The sequence below is a fragment of the Chelonoidis abingdonii genome, chromosome 11, assembly GCF_003597395.2.
Source record: "Chelonoidis abingdonii isolate Lonesome George chromosome 11, CheloAbing_2.0, whole genome shotgun sequence".
Lineage (NCBI taxonomy): Eukaryota > Metazoa > Chordata > Testudines > Testudinidae > Chelonoidis > Chelonoidis abingdonii.
In genome coordinates this window covers 2,039,481-2,050,050 of record NC_133779.1, presented here as the reverse complement: position 1 = coordinate 2,050,050, position 10,570 = coordinate 2,039,481, and the positions used below count along the sequence as shown (strand labels likewise).

The window sequence follows — 10,570 nt, the reverse complement described above, 5'->3', positions numbered from 1 at the left end:
ATTGGGGCGGAGGAGGAAGGAAGCTGGGGCAGTTGGGACCCTGGGAAGGGAAGAGAATGGAGGGGGCCCTGGTGGGGCGAGGGTCTGGGCGAGACAGAGATTGTTGGGGATGAGTAATGGGGGGGCCTTGTGGGGTGAGCTGAGGGGCTCCTGGTAAGAGGGGGGGTGATAGGCGCAGGTGTGGGATGTGAGGGGGGCAGCGGGGCGTGTTGGAAAGCTACATGAAGGGGGAAATCTGGGGGGCTGGGGAAGATCTTATGGGTTTGGGGTGATGGAGAATCTGGGGGCAAAGGGGGGTGGGAGACCTCAAGGATCCTCATAGGTGCTTGGGGGGGGCATCAAGAGGGTGCAGAAGTGGGGGGGGTAGAACTGGGGAGGGTCTAGAGAGGGGTGGACATGGCTAGAATTTGGGCCGGAGGAGAAAAGGGGGGGCTGGCTAGGGGAGAGTTGATGGGGGGGCCCTTGGGGGTTAGGTCTGAGAGTGAGGAGGGGGAGCTGTGAGGTGGGTGGGCACCTGTGGCCCAGACGGGGGGGGAGGGGGCATTTTGGATCTGCTGAGGAGATCGGGGCTTTGTTGGTCCCTCCCCAGCATGTGGGAGTAACGGGGCGTCTCTCCCCTTCGCTCCCCAGGGGCCTGGTGGCTGAGAAGCCAGACGAGAGCCTCTTCTTCCTGGACACGGGGAGTGAGCAGAAAGGTGAGGGGAGGGGGTTAGCTTGTGCTGTGGGGGTCCCTGCGCTTTGGGTCAGCAGGGCAGGCCCCCCCAGTTGGAGAACCGGGACGGGGGGCTCCCTCAGAGTCCAGTGGCTGCCTCAGCAGAGGGGCTCAGTCTTTGCTCTGCTGCTTTGGGGGGACCCCTGTGAGTCACAGCCTGCTGGGGTAACCCTGAGCATGTCCCCGAGTCTGCATGCCTCAGTTTCCCCCTCTGTTACGGGCAGGGGCTGCAACGCAGTCCTCCGTGGTGGGGGGGCAATGCCATCCCTTTTGGGGTATCCTCGCGTCTCCGGGGTGCTGCGGAGCGTGTGGCCGGCCGTCCATCCGTGTCTCCTCTCCTCGCCCCAGACCAGGAGCTGAACCGAGGCAAAGAGAAGCCCCTGCGGATAGACCTCATCCTGCAGCCGGATTCCAAGGTGCCTGCTCCCAAAGAGTGAGTCCTGCCCGGGGCAGGGGCTGCGTTGGCGGGGTGGTATCAGTAGCTCTCCTCAACTGTAGGGGCACCGGGGGGTGCTGTGCCGGGCTGGGGAGCCATCCCCATGGGGATCATGGGTGATTCTCTGCCTGGGGGATCCAGGGCACATCTCAGCGCTTCGTCCCTCGGTTTCCCCATTGGTAAAAGTGGATAACAACAATGCAGAAGTAGGGGTGCTGGGTTTGGAAGAGGAGTGGGATCTAGTGGTTAGAGCAGAGGGGGCTGGGAGCCAGGACACCTGGGTTCTATCCCTGGCACTGGGAGTGGAGTGGGGTCTAGTGGTTAGAGGGGGGGGGAAGGGGGCTGGGAGCCAGGACTCCTGGGTTCTCTCCCTGGCACTGGGAGGGGAGTGGGGTCTAGTGGTTAGAGCAGGGGAGGGGGGGCTGGGAGCCAGGACTCCCGGGTTCTCTCCCTGGCCCTGGGAGGGGAGAGGGGTCTAGTGGTTAGAGCAGGGGAGGGGGGCCTGGGAGCCAGGACTTTTGGGTTCTCTCCCTGGCACTGGGAGCCAGGGGGGATGTTGGTCTCACATGGAGGGAGGCCAAGCGCCCCCTGCTGGCCCAGAGGCCTTAGCCGCTCTCATCCTGTCCCGCTCCCCTTGGCAGCATTTTGGCCCATCAGGTCCCCAACGGGAAGAAGCTGAAGCGGAAGCAGCGGCTGTGGGAGAAGCTGGCGGAGCGGGACGTGGTGCCCCGAAAGCAGCGCCTCCTCCAGGCCCGGCTGCAGAAAGCGCACCCAACAACAGCAGAGGCCTCGCACGGCCAGCAGGGGGCGTACAGCCAGGGTGCAGGAGCCGAGCCGGCTGGGGGCTTCTACGACATCTGGTCAGACGCAAGTAAGCAGGGAACCTCTGTGGCAGGGGAGTGGAGTCTAGTGGTTAGAGCAGGGGCCTGGGAGCCAGGACGCCTGGGTTCTCTCCCTGGCTCTGGGAGGGGAGTGGAGGCTGGTGGTTAGAGCAGGGGTCTGGGAGCCAGGACGCCTGGGTTCTCTCCCCAGCTCTGGGAGGGGAGTGGAGTCTAGTTAGAATGGGGGGGCTGGGAGCCAGGACCCCTGGGTTCTAGCCTGAAGCCGGCCCAGATTCACGGTTTCCCATCTTTGGGGGTGACTGGCTAAGCTCAGCACAACCCCCAGCTAACTCCGGCCTGCGGCAGAGGGAGCAGCCGTGGGGTGGTTCTGTTCTGTACCTGGGGCCTGATCTCCCCGGTTCTGCTCTCCAGTGCTCAGTGCTCCCTCTGGGGCCCAGGCCTGGCTGCTGCATGCGCCTGCTTCCTGGGGGTTTGCCCGAGACCCAAGAAACTCGCCACACAAATGGAGCGCCCCGCCCCCCCCCCCAACCTAAGGGCGCTGCTGATTGCCCCGAGTGCCTGGACTCATGTCTCTCCGGCTGGAACGGCTCCCCCAGAGCTTGGGAATACTGCGGGAGTGGGGACACTCCCAGGTACTCTCGGCTCTCCTGGATCCCAAAGCAGATGTTGTCACCTCAACTCCCCTCCGCGTTAACACCAGCCCCACTTCCCGGAAGCTGGATGGAACCCAAGAGTTCCTGGGCTCCCAGCTCCCCGTTTTCTAACCCACTTTAGATCCACTTCCCCTCCCAGAGCTAGGATAGAACCCAGGCGTCCCTGGTGCCCCCCGCTCTGACCCCGTGTGAGGCTTGTTGGAACGGTGCCCTCTCCCGCAGGACCCGCTGACCGGCCGCCTTGCCGGGCATGACGCCTGGTTTCCTGGAGCGACAAGAAGCAGAGAGTCGGGTGAGTAGGGGGGCCCTTGCTGGGGTGGCACAGGACCTGTGGGCACACGTGCCAATGTGCGGTGCGAGAACAGCAGTCGGTCCTTCACGCGTCTGCCGACTCACCTCGAACATGGCTACTATCCTACAAGCGACCTCGCGCCAGGCTCAGGCGACAAAACGTCATCAGCGTCTGTCCTGATGGCCGTGGGACAAGATCTAACATATTCTCTCTAAGAGATGCAGTGGAGCTAGCGTTAAAATACAGACGCCCACATCGTGATAATAGTAGCCGAATACTGTGTGACTAGGTGCAAGTTACAGTCGGTTGTCCCTAACCCAGAGTCTGTCAGCACATCGTTCCCTCGGCGACAGCATTTGCAGCAGGGATGATTAGCCTAGGACAGATGAAGTGTGCTGTCGGGGGACGGTGTGAATTTGTCGCGTTCTTGGCGGTGGGGACATCTTTGCCCTGACCCCATGGTGTAGGGCTGGGGGAGGGCTGTGGGAGGAGGACTCTGTTACCCTGCTGAGATAGTGTGGGGCTGGTGTCATGCGTGTGGGGGGCCCAGGCCAACTTGTTGATAGGATAGTTGGGTCGTTAAAGTTGTGGCCCTGGTGTCCTGAGCCCATTGCATGAGAGTGAGAGCGTAGTAGGGGGATTGTGTACCCATGCGAGGTGGCGAGTGCGTGGGGCAGGGCACTGTGAAGGTGAACGGATGAGGTGCATGGCGGGCAGTTCCTGCAGCCGCCTTGCTAGAGCGTGACTTTGGGGGCGCGTCTGGCCGGGGTTCATTTTTTGCTGGCCCATGCTTGTAGGTGGCGGGTGCGTTGGGTGCTCCGTGCCAGTGGCACTCCTTCGATTGGTTGGGCGCGTTGCATAGGGGGAGTTCCTGGGCGACCTTTGCATTGGGTGGGGAAGGCAACGTGGCTCCGGGGTTCCTGGGGCGACCCGTTGAGCTGATGGTGGGGTGCGTCTGTAGAGAGCAGACACTGTAGCTCAGGGGGGGGTGCAGTAGGGGAGGAGTACCTGTTTGCGCCTTGATGAAGGTGGTGAGGTGTGGGGGGGGAGCAAGCAGGCAAGTGCATAAGAAAGGCGAGGTTGCGTGAGGGACAACGGTCAGGACTGATTTTGGGGTTTAAATATCCATGAGGCCGTGCGTGTGATTAAATTTAGGTGGGGGGGTGCGTGGGAGAACTTCACACTGTGTCCAGTGGGGCTCACTGTTGAGGTGGGGGTGTGCGGTGTGGGCGGGAGGTTCCGTGCGTTGGGGCTGTTTCCCGATCTGACAACACGGTAGGATACATACGCCCCCGAGGCGCTTGGCCTGCTCCCAGGCCCACGAGGCTGGCAGCTCACAATGGCCGGGCACAGGAAGGCCTTGAAGGGAAAAAGGCTGCAGACGGCAGCTGCGATTCCCCACGCGGCCGAGAGCCCCCACCCAGGAGTGAGCAGGCCCATAGGGTCGGCAGCGTTCCGGCATGGACGGCTGTGGAGCAGGCTCAGATGCGCTGCGCATAGGGGCTCCGGGGAGCCCTCAAGGATAGTGGGATGCAGAGGCAGACTACCAGGCTTCCCCAAAAGGCCCCAAAAAAAAAGAATAGAACTTTTCCCCCCCCCCCCCCATCCTGTCTCCCCCGACTCGCCTAAATTTAGCCTCTTAGGGAATTGCTTTAAAGGGCTGGGCTGGCCCAAGGCCACTGTCTTCCTTTTAAACCCCTGCAACGCTGCCCCATATCCTTCCGGCCACCGGGGAGGAGGGCTCCTGCTTTTCTTCTTCCCTTTAGGTCAGAGGGATGGGTGACCTTGACCTGCACTGTTGGTGCCAGTCGCTTGCGTCCAGTCCTATTGGTCTTCCCCGCCCCCTGTTACTGGGTGAGCGCCCGCTTGGCTGTGTCCAGCAGCTTGGCAGACCTCCAAGGGTGCAAGCGTATCCTCCCCTCACGCACAACCTCCCTAGAGAAAACCATGAGGGGAGGTTTTGCAGAGCCCTCGTCTCCCCTTGGAGTCCGTCCCCCCTGCTCAACCCCTAGGCCCTACTCCCCTCCCGGCGGTGGGGCCAGGGCCAGAGCCTCCGACAGTAGGATGTCATCTGCCCTGTCTCACAGCTGTCCGTTGCCTCGCTCTGCGTCGCAGGATGGACGACCTTCCGGGAGTAAGCAGTTGCGATGGGGTGGTAAGGCTGCCTCGAGGAGTTCTGGTTGACGAGTGGACACGGCGATGGAGAGGCGCCCAGGGATGAGCCCCCAGTCCCCTGGGAGGCAACCCCATCTCCGCCCCCCTTGCTAGTGAGAAGAAAAACAGAGCAGCAGCGCAGGAGGGCTGTGGGGGCTGCTGGCAGGGTGGGGGCAGTGCCATGGCAGATCTGACCCACTCCGGTCCCTGCAGGAGGCCCGGCGGCTGGGCGAGAAGGCGGCGCGGTGCCGGCGGCAGGAGCTCTTCCAGCTCCGCTCCATCCGGCTGCAGGTGAAGCGGCGTGAGGCCGAGCTGCTGCGCCGGAGGCGGGCGCGGCTGGCGAAGAGACGGGCTGAGGCCACCAAGCCCCGGAGGCTGGGCAGGCTCAAGTGAGCGTGGGGGGGGCCTATCCCTCTGAGCGTGGCGGGCACATGGGCAGGGCTCTCCAGGGGTGGGGGGGTCCCAGGTGCCAGATCTCTGGGGATGCGTGAGGGGGCCCAGGGCAGGGTATGCAGGGGATGGCTAAAGGGAGGTGTTGTACGGGGGTGCTGGGCCAGGGGAGGAAGGGGTGCCAGGAACCGGGGGTGTCAGGCAGGATATGCAGGGGGCCCTGGGGTGAAGTGGGTGTAGGCAGCTGTCATGTAAAGGGGGCTCTGACGGGTGCTGTTTCTGGCTTGGGGGGTGTCTGTTTTTTGGGTATGCATGTGGGGGGAGGGATGCTCCTTTTCTAACATCCCCTCCACCCCTGATCTCTCTCCGGCAGATACGAAGACCCCGACCTGGAGGTGCAGCTGAGTACGGAGCTGGCCGAGTCCCTGCGGACGCTGAAGGTGGGTGCCAGCGCCCATCTCCCTGGCGCCTGGGCTGGTCGGTGCCCCTGGGGTTTGGTGTTTCGGCGGGGGGGGGGAGGAGCTGACGCTGGTGCCCCGTGATGAGACCCATCCTTGCGCTACGAGGATTCGCAGCAATGCATGCTGGGAATGTGAAGGTCACCCGGGGGTTCCCGGGCCCTGCCCAGTGGGGAAGGACCTGGGGTCTGAGGGCACCGGACGTAGCCCCGTTCTCGTGCGGCGCAGGCCAGCTGCCCAGTCGGCAGCGAGCACCGTGTCCCATGTGTCCAGTCCGGTCCCAGGTCTGCCGGCCTGGTGCCCCCCCCCCCCCAGTGAATGATATGGGGATATCCTGCCTGACCCCCGTGGCTGGCAGCTGCCTCCTGCCCTGACGCATGAGAGTTTATGGCCATTGTTCTATGAGGGGTGCCAACGGATAGCCCCCCCCGCTCCCCCACCTCTGCACCCCCTCCTTGCTCTTGAGTGTCAAGGGGAGCCGTGTTAGTCTGGATCTGTAAAAGCAGCAAAGAATCCAGTGGCACCGTATAGACTAACAGACGTTTTGGAGCGTGAGTTTCGTGGGTGAATCCCCACTTCGTCGGATGCAGGTGACGCTAGCACTGCCCTCCTGCGCAATAATTCTGTGACTTGGGGGCCCCACGACACCCCCAGCAGGTACCCAGGGTGCTGCGTTCCCCACTCCATCTCCTTCACCAGCTGTAGCTCGGGGGCCTCAGCTGATGGAGTGTCTAGTGGGAGAGGAACCAGCTTCCTCTCTGCCCCGTGCCCGCCTCCCCCCGGTCTGGGGCAGTAGGGGAGGGGGCTGCAGCAGGGGAGGGGCCAAAGGGGGGTTGCTTAGCGCTCTAACTCTTCCAGGGGGAATGTTCGCTCCCTTCGTCTCCCCATCTGGCTGCTCTGAGGGTTGTTTCCCCCTGCCCCCCCGAAGCTCGGGGGGGGGGAGTCCCAGTCCAGTCCTGTGCTGGGCGCTGAGATCAGGGGCCGAGCCCCTGCACCCTGAGGCTGGGGTGAGGGGCAGCCTCTCCTTAGCCAGGCACAGACTGACCCCCCCGTCTCTCACTCAGCCCGAGGGCAGCATCCTGCGCGACCGCTTCAAGAGCCTGCAGAAGAGAAACCTGATTGAGCCCCGAGAGCGAGCCAAGTGAGTGGGGGGGTGCAGGGCTGGGGGGCCCACGGCAACCAGGCACCCTGACCTGCTCCGCGAGGGCGGAGGTTGGCAGGAGAATCCCGACCCCCATGTGCCCTGGAGGGGGGGTGTCTCAGCCTGTTGGCTGATGCCCTGGGACCATTTGGGTAGCATGGGCATCTCTAGCCATGCGCGGGGCATTGAGGTGCTGGACCCAGCACTGGGGGGAGGGGGGCGCTGGCTCCTCCCCCTCCCCCACAGGTCCCAAATCGGGCTCTGGCTGGGGGGGCCAGAGCTCATCCTGGGTCCCTCCCCCGCTCAGTGTGACAGACACCCATCTAAATTCTGCTTCCCACAGATCCTTCCCTGAACCACCACCCCACACACTGTTGCCCCCAGGTTCAAGAGGAAATACCGGCTGAAGTACGTGGAGAAGAGGACCTTCCGTGAAATCACGTGAGTGGGGTTGTGGGGGGGCCCATGGGCTGGGGGTGGAGATAGGGGGCAGGGCTGGCCTCTCCCTCTGGAGTTACCCTGCTCCGGGGATAAAGGGTTCGGTCTCTGGGATTTCACTAGCAGCAGATTCCCTGAATCCCCTGTTCCTGCCCCCAAGCTGCGCCCCCTAACCGCCCTCTGCTTTGCATTGCAGGTTGTAGCGCTGATGCCCCTCGGCTTCTCACTGGCCTGGCGCCGCCCGTTTGTACCAACTATCTTATTAAAGCTCTGGGCACCTCCCATCACTCCCAGCTCCTCACTGCCTGCCCGGGCCCCTAGCACCTCCCATGTCCTGCCCCGAATCCCCTGCTGGACACCTGCTGAGGGCGTGAGGCAGGGGTCTTGGCGTTAATATTGGGGGGCAGATGTGGGGCAGCGGCTCCCTGCGGGGAGGTGGGGGCAGGGTGCCCGGTTTCGGGGTGGCTGCAATCCAGGGCTGGACGGTGGCTGCCAGCTGGCACCACGGGGCTGGCATTGGCAGAGCGCCAGTGCTGTGATTAGATGCGCCTGGTTTAGCAACATCTGGCTTCTATTCAGGACAATCTCCCCCCCAGCTGTTGTGGGGGGTCCGCTTGGCTCACAGCTCCCACCACGGCATCTGCCCAGCACACGGGAGCCAGGCGCTGGTCAGGGCTCTGCCCCTCCCGAGAGCTCGAGCTGGGGTCCCAACCAGCCCCATGGGGGCTGGGAGCCAAGACTCCTGGGTTCTCTCCCTGGCTCTTCTGCTGAGTGGACCAGCCCCAGAGCTATTGGGAGAACCCAGGAGTCCTGGCCCCCATCCTGCCACACACCCTGTCTGAAAGCACAGAGACCCCTGGGTGTCTCCCCCAGGCTCCTGCTGAGGTCGGGAGTTTGGGGGCAGACAGACACTGGCAGATTTGGGTTTCTGGCCGGCTCCTCCTTGCGACATGTTGCTGCCTCACCTTCCCCTGGGCTCTGGGGAGCCGTGGGGCACGGCCCTGCAGAGCTGCTTCGTGGGGCTGACGCTGAACTGCTGGGAGCCTCTTGTTTGTTACAGAAGACCCTAGGATAACAGACCATTCCTGCCTGGCTGTGGGAGGGGAGGGGGGTCTAGTGGTTGGAGCAGGGGAGGGCTGGGAGCAAGGACTACTGGGGTCTATACTTGTCACATGTGACCACATCCGCTCTTTCTGCCTCAATTTCCCTCATCACGCTAGTCTGCTTCGTGGAGCCAGGGCCCTCCCCTGGCCAGGGGATGGGGGCTGAAGATTTCTAGCTTTGGGGGGGCCTACTGCTGCCCCCCTCCACGCTGCCCCCCTCCACCAGCGAGGGAATCTGCCTGGCCAGCTCTGCTCCCCTGCCGGCGCCCACAGCGGCTGGCTCTGGGGGCTGTGCCGACTCGCTGTCCCGGCTCCCATGCATAATTCAGGCCACCTAATGCAGTTCCACTGTCGTGGGCTGCGACCTCCTCCCAGCTGCCACCGAAATAGACCCAGCCCCAGCCCAGCTTGGCAGAGGGGGCCTGGCGACCCTGTGCCCACCAAGGGGGGCTGAGCCCAGCTTCCTCGGCCAGCGTTGGGCAGGGACCCCTGGGGACCGAGCCCCACGCACTGGGCGTGCTCTCCTGATGCGCAGCGCCGACCCCCGGGACAGAGCTAGGCCAGGCTGCCTTGCCCCCCCCCCCCCCCAGCCTCTAGCTTTGCACCCAGGTGGCCCCGGGGGTCTCGGCCCTGGGCTGGGGGGCTTAGGAGGGAGGGAGGGTCCCTGCACCCGGGAGGCGATGATGGGACACTCAGATGCCGGAGGGGGGCTCGTGTCCTGGCCAAGTGCACAGATCGGAAAAGAGGTGATGGGAATTGAGCCCAGGAGTCCTGGCTCCCAGCCCCCCCGCTCTAACCACTAGACCTCACTCCCCGAGCTGTGGAGAGGACCCAGGATTCCTGGCTCCCAACCTCACCAGCCCCCCACTCCCCTCCCAGAGCTGAGGATAGAACCCGGAGTCGTGGTCCCAGCCCCTCCCCCGGCCTGTGTCCCTCCTCCTGCCTGGTGCCTCTCGTTGCCTCACACTGTGGTTATTATAGAGTGTGACTTGAACGAGGTGTCACCCGTTGGTGCTAGAACAAGTGGGGGGGGAATGCTGTTGCCATGTGGGCCAGGTTCCCTGCTACCTTGGCTGGTCATGTTCCCCCTCCTTACATCCCACAAGGGCAAGCGGGACTTCAGTGGGAACGTGCTGGCGATCCCCTTCTGGCTGGTATCACCTTCGCCACCCATTCTGCGGCTGGGATGGGCTCTACGGTCGTCCCCCTCCGCCCTCCTGCCTCATGGGATTGTACCATCACTGCCTTCCCTTCTGTCCCCCAGTGGGGGTCAGGTGTGCGGTCCAGGGAGATGGGGCTGTGGTTCTGGGTCATGAATGTGACCCGACTCCATGTACAACCGCCCGTGATAGTCAGAGCTGTGGTGTACGGGTGAGAGACCCCCATACAAGCTGCGTCCGCCCTCCTCTTGTGTGCGCCAACTGCCCGAGACAAACCAACCCAGCGGGCACAAGGCGGGACACCTCCGACACACCCGCCAGCGCACGTGTCAACCGACAGACCACCCCAGACCACGCGCGTAACGCGTGAACCGCTCACACCACCGCAGGGTACACCACGACGCCCAACTGCACAGCCGCGGCGCCGTACAACCGACGACACACCCTCAAATGCACAGCCGCGGCGCCGCGTACAACCCGACGACCTACACCCCAACACGAAAGACCCGCGCAGCGCCCAGCTTACCAACCACGCGACACACTCCCAGCAGGACAGCCCCAGCTACGCAAACCTGACTAGCAAACACACCCCAGCGGGCACACGCCGTGGTATGTGCCCCCGCACAACCGCACGACCAACACCACCAACACGCACGAGCTCACGAAGGCCGCAGCGCACAACCGACGAACAACACCCCAACATCGCACGAGCCCACAGACATCACAACCTGGAGGCGACGAACACCACTTTTCAGAGGACGGAAGAAATAAAAAAAATTAACAACGCATCT

The 10,570-nt window shown here is 63.6% G+C and overlaps 1 protein-coding gene across 1 annotated transcript in view; it reads left to right on the top strand.

Annotated features, from left to right (window-relative positions):
* NOP53 (NOP53 ribosome biogenesis factor) overlaps positions 1-7,523 on the top strand; it is an 8,025-nt gene extending 502 nt beyond the window's left edge. The window contains exons 2-9 of the mRNA XM_075070719.1: positions 474-695; positions 1,061-1,145; positions 1,790-2,096; positions 2,866-2,935; positions 5,208-5,478; positions 5,853-5,919; positions 7,002-7,078; positions 7,463-7,523. Of these exons, the coding sequence (XP_074926820.1) occupies positions 474-695; positions 1,061-1,145; positions 1,790-2,096; positions 2,866-2,935; positions 5,208-5,478; positions 5,853-5,919; positions 7,002-7,078; positions 7,463-7,523 (1,160 nt within the window). The remainder of the gene's footprint in view (positions 1-473; positions 696-1,060; positions 1,146-1,789; positions 2,097-2,865; positions 2,936-5,207; positions 5,479-5,852; positions 5,920-7,001; positions 7,079-7,462) is intronic.
* Positions 7,524-10,570: the final 3,047 nt, after the last annotated feature.